General features: G+C 38.9%; 1 protein-coding gene across 1 annotated transcript; it reads left to right on the top strand.

Moving 5' to 3' along the window:
* The first annotated feature begins 505 nt into the window (after nucleotides 1–505).
* Nucleotides 506–5,003, top strand: LOC307041519 (cilia- and flagella-associated protein 57-like). The gene is made up of 5 exons (XM_079684986.1): nucleotides 506–855; nucleotides 2,066–2,379; nucleotides 3,121–3,368; nucleotides 4,548–4,722; nucleotides 4,797–5,003. Exons 1-5 carry the CDS (start codon nucleotides 699–701, stop codon nucleotides 4,986–4,988), a joined length of 1,086 nt encoding a protein of 361 aa, XP_079541112.1. The 5' UTR covers nucleotides 506–698; the 3' UTR covers nucleotides 4,989–5,003.
* The last annotated feature ends 155 nt before the right edge of the window (nucleotides 5,004–5,158 follow it).

Raw genomic sequence — 5,158 nt, forward strand, 5'->3', positions numbered from 1 at the left:
GCCTGGATTGTTGTGACTTTTCTTTGTTTTTGTTTGTATTCATGTGAAAAGGAAATGTCTCCCATTGCTGCCAAATATGAACCTGATAACATTCAAAAAGTACAATGAATCCCCCTTAGATATTGAATAAAGTAGCAGTAATCTTTATTATGATAATCCGACTGTAATTTAAAGTAAACATACCTCAATAATGTATTCATAATAATATAGTGCTTGAGTGGTTTGCATTTCAGCACAAAGCTAGTTAGTTGCGTTACTAGGCAACCCCCGAAATCCCGGAAGAAGACTCGTATCATTAAGAAATAGACATAACACGTTTAGTTTATATAATACAGTACAGGAAACAGAAAAAAATGAGTATTTAGTTTATGGTACAATGTGAGGGAAAAAATAAAGAAACGATCATATAAAACCTGTTTTATTATGTGATTGATAGAGACGGTGCGGCATTGGAGAGGGAACTATAAACGAACTCTCGCGAGATTTCATGGGTTACCTAGCGACGGGACTCTAACCACACCAGCACATCCAACCTGTCCCTGTTTTGTTTTTACTCCGTTTTCTGTGCTTTTTTCTGGCTTCAAAGCAAAGTTAATATGTGTTGATTAAATTAGTCTGAATGTGTGGAGAGTTTTAGTGGATTTCGGTAACTTTTAGGTGAGTTTAGGCATTACAAACTGCTTTAAAGTCCAGTTAAGATGTCCTCAGTTGTCGCCCAGCCTTTGTTCAGCTTCGGGCTACGGACAGGAGTGAGGAACAGCGTGAGTTTCTGTGATGAAAACACCGTGGTGTTCCCCTGCGGAAACACCTGTGTGTGCTACAACACCTCCAGGAGGTCTCAGAGGTTCATCCCAGGTAGGAGAAAATATAGTTTACTTACTGTTACACATCTTTAAACTGTCAGAGCCTGAGGTAAGTACAGTAAGTTCAATGAGATACCTGAGTATTTCCATTTGCTGCTACTGTGTAGTTCTACTCCACTACAGTTCAGAGGTAAATGGTGTACTTGTACTCCACTACATGTATTTAATACCTTTAGTTACTTTACAGATGTGGATGAATGATGTGAAATATAATCAAGTGTTAAATCAGACTTTAGTTCCACCTGGAGTAAATTCACCAGCTACCCTGCAGTATACAAAGTCATTCAAACTACCTGCACCTTTACCAGCTTTGAGAACACTTTAATGATCAATCATTATAAAACATATCATATATATTATTCTGAAATGGACCAATCTGCACAATGACTACTTTTACTGTTGCTACTTTCACTATATTTTGATGATAATACTTTTCTACTTTTACTTGAGGAACATTTTGAATGCAGGACTTTTACTGCAACAGAGTATTCCTACACTCTGGTACTTCTACTTTTACTCAAGAACAAGATCTGAGTACTTCTACTTTTACTCAAGTACAAGATCTGAGTGCTTCTACTTTTACTGAAGTACAAGATCTGAGTACTTCTACTTTTACTCAAGTACAATATCTGAGTACTTCTACTTTTACTAGAGTACAAGATCTGAGTGCTTCTACTTTTACTGAAGTACAAGATCTGAGTACTTCTACTTTTACTCAAGAACAATATCTGAGTACTTCTACTTTTACTCAAGTACAAGATCTGAGTACTTCTACTTTTACTCAAGTACAATATATGAGTACTTCTACTTTTACTCAAGTACAAGATATGAGTACTTCTACAGTACCACCTCTGTTAAACTGTCGGATACATTTCTTTAGTGGATTTAAAGTAGGCTTCGGTGCTGTATGAGATGCTAAGATAAGTTAGGATAAGATGTACTTTATTGATCACAATTGGGGACATTTTTGCAGACTCACTTTCAAAGACTGGGACATGAATGCTTTTTGATGCTTTAAACGGTTTCCAGAGAGCCTCATCATTTAGAAGATCCATTCATATAAACAACACCACCATAGTCTAACACAGACATTAACATTGCACCGTCTCTTATTGGCCTCAAAAACAATAACTTTTTCTAAACCTTATCATATCCCTAAATCATTGTTCCCATGTTTTCCCTCTCATTTCCTCCCCCTTCAGGCTCAGAGAAGAGTCAGGGTATGCACGCTCTGGCCCTCAGTCCTAACAGGAGGTACCTGGCGGTGTCAGAGTGCGGAGAGAGAGCCTCCATCACCGTGTTCGACCTGCAGCACGAGCAGGGCCGGAAGAGGAAGGTCCTGACGGCAGGAGAGTCGTCCGCTGAAGAGTTCGTCTGCATGGCTTTCTCTCACGATTCAAAGTATCTGATCGGACAGACGGGAGGCCCTGATTGGACGCTGATCTTCTGGCTTTGGGAGAAACAGAAGGTCCTGGCAACAGTGAAGACCAGTACGTCCCATAATCCTGTTTCCCAGGTGAGTCCTCCGTCCTGTAACGATACAGCCATGAGCTGAGCACGGCTACTTCCTGAATACATCAATGATTGGAAAAAATATTTTTATTAAAACATTTTTTTTAAAGTTTAAAAATCATTCTATTGCTTTTGCTAACAAATATAGTCTTCTTTACTGGCACCATGAAACGTTGTTTGTTATAAAAAAAAGTAAGATTCAACAGTGTATAAATACTCTGTGAGTAATGGTACTACATACAAAACGTTTATCATACATAGAGTACCAAATGAAGAGTACTCATTTAGCGAATTGGACATTTTCAGAGTAATATATATTACCTCTGGATTATAATGAATGATCCATTAATCATCGTTATCACTTTGCTGCTGGTGAAGCTGGGGCTAACTTTAATATATTTGTATACTGCTTAATGCTTTCTTAATACATGTATCATAATTCATTAGTTGATTTATATTTTGTATTCATGATATGAACCTGCAAAGTAAGTCATTTGTTCAAATAAATGTATTGAGTAAAAAAGTGCAATACTTTCTTCCAAATTGTACTGGAAAAGTAAAAGTAGCATAAAATGGAAATAAGTAAAATACAGTTTTTTTTGTACTTTGCACCTATGATCAGATTGTCCTTAGCAACGGTCTGTAGAGAGAGTAATATCAAACCTTGAAATGGTTGAAATGTACCAATCAGAATCGAGTATTCAACCTTGCCGTGTAATAAAGTAGTTCCTTGATGTCCCTTCAGGTCAGCTTCAACCCTCACAACAACACGCAGCTGTGTGTGAGTGGAGGTGGTGTGTTGAAGCAGTTTCGTTACTCAGAAGGAACCCTGAAGCAGAGCAGCTCCCCCAAAGTGGAGTCCATCTTCTTCCTGTGTCACAGCTGGGTGACGGAGGAGAGAGTGATCGCCGGGACAGACTCAGGACGCCTGCTGGTGTTCGAGTCTGGAGATCTGAGGAGAGAGATCAATACATCGGGGCAGGAAACAGACAGGTGAGCTGGTGGAGTGTTTACTGTGATAACATTGGTTATTCACTCATTGGTTAGTCTCGCTTCTGACTGTTTCTCCATTTTACAATGAAATATGAAATGAAAACGGGTTAATAGAAGAAAAACAGGACACACATATTAAAAGTTAAAGTCCAATAATAGATCAAACTAAAAATATAAATCTCACCCCCCCAACCAACACCCCTTTAAAATAAAAGCCCAATAAAATCACTGCATCGAAAAAGGAAGCTCAAGTTAAGGTTGTTTTTTCAAAATAAAAGCCCAATAAAATCACTGCATCAAAAAAGGAAGCTCAAGTTAAGGTTGTTTTTTCAAAATAAAAGCCCAATAAAATCACTGCATCAAAAAAGGAAGCTCAAGTTAAGGTTGTTTTTTCAAAATAAAAGCCCAATAAAATCACTGCATCGAAAAAGGAAGCTCTAGTTAAGGTTGTTTTTTCAAAAATAAAAGCCCAATAAAATCACTGCATCGAAAAAGGAAGCTATAGTTAAGGTTGTTTTTAAAAAATAAAAGCACAAGAAAGCAAAAATACAGCTACTTCTATCATTACCTACTTAGCACTGGTAATGGTAGTATCGGGTCAAGTGCAAGTCACACAGTCCGTTTCTCAATGTCGAGTACACATGCTGCAGAGCAACTATTTCAAGTATACTCCGTCATCGATGTTTAAATGCATGTTAAATGCCCAGCATTCTGCGCCACTCGATGACGTAGTATACTTGAAATAGTTGCTCTGCAGCACGTGTACTCGCGATTGAGAAACGGCCACAGTCCACACTTTTCAGAGGGTCATTTTCTAGTTTATAGAATACTCTGTTCCTACTGATACACCAACACTGAAATGATCCAACTAGCAAGCGAATGAGGTGACTTATTCATTAATGTGATTGCTTTAGACTTCACTTGATGCAATAAGACCAAGACCTGCCACTCAGCGTTGATCTATTGTTTACTGTAAAAACAAATAGTTTGAAAGAAGGAACATCGAGTGAAGTTTTGAACCCCAGGGACTGAAGATAGCAGCGATCTCTGAAAGAAAGCCCATCATGTCAAGCTGGAAAATGGTAGTCCTTAGGTCACTGTTCTTATATTCAAGCCACTCCACTATGGTTTTGGTTTCCTTGAATTTGTTTTCCTCCCTTTCAATAATTCCCTGCTCAGACAAGTGGCCATGAAGAAGATGAAAGACTCTGGTGTGGATGAAGGTGTCTCTGTTCCTCGCATCACAGCCATTCTGTCTTACTCTAAAGGCTTTATATGCTCTTATGGTGCCGGCACTGCTTGTCTCTTTGAAAAGACAAAGGAGGACGGTTATAGAAGGACCAGAGACATACGGGTACGTGTCAAAGCAGGTTAACAGTGTTACTGTGTGTGTTTCCAAGTGATCATGTGAGTGTTGTTGTCCTTCAGATCCCAGCAGACAACAGTGATCTGACCCCGGCTGAGAGTCAGCTGATTGACACGATGTGTTTGAGTCCATCAGAGGAGACTCTGGTCCTCAGCACCGACAGAGGACAGCTGTACAGCTTCAGCCTGTCCTCTCTGGACATCAACAAGGTGACGTTGTTTGTGAACAAAAAAAAAAACTTCTTGATCGATTAGATCTAAAACACTTCAATGTTTTCTACCCGTGTCAAACATTTTTTGTCGTTTTATTAACTAGGATAATGTTGCTATGATGTCCTCCTCCAAAACCTCCACCCACCACTATATGAAATTAGATTACTCAGGGTGACCCCGGGGTCTTAAAAAGTGTTAAAGTTGATAAATCC

This window comes from Notothenia rossii, assembly GCF_949606895.1.
Source record: "Notothenia rossii genome assembly, chromosome: 5".
Lineage (NCBI taxonomy): Eukaryota > Metazoa > Chordata > Actinopteri > Perciformes > Nototheniidae > Notothenia > Notothenia rossii.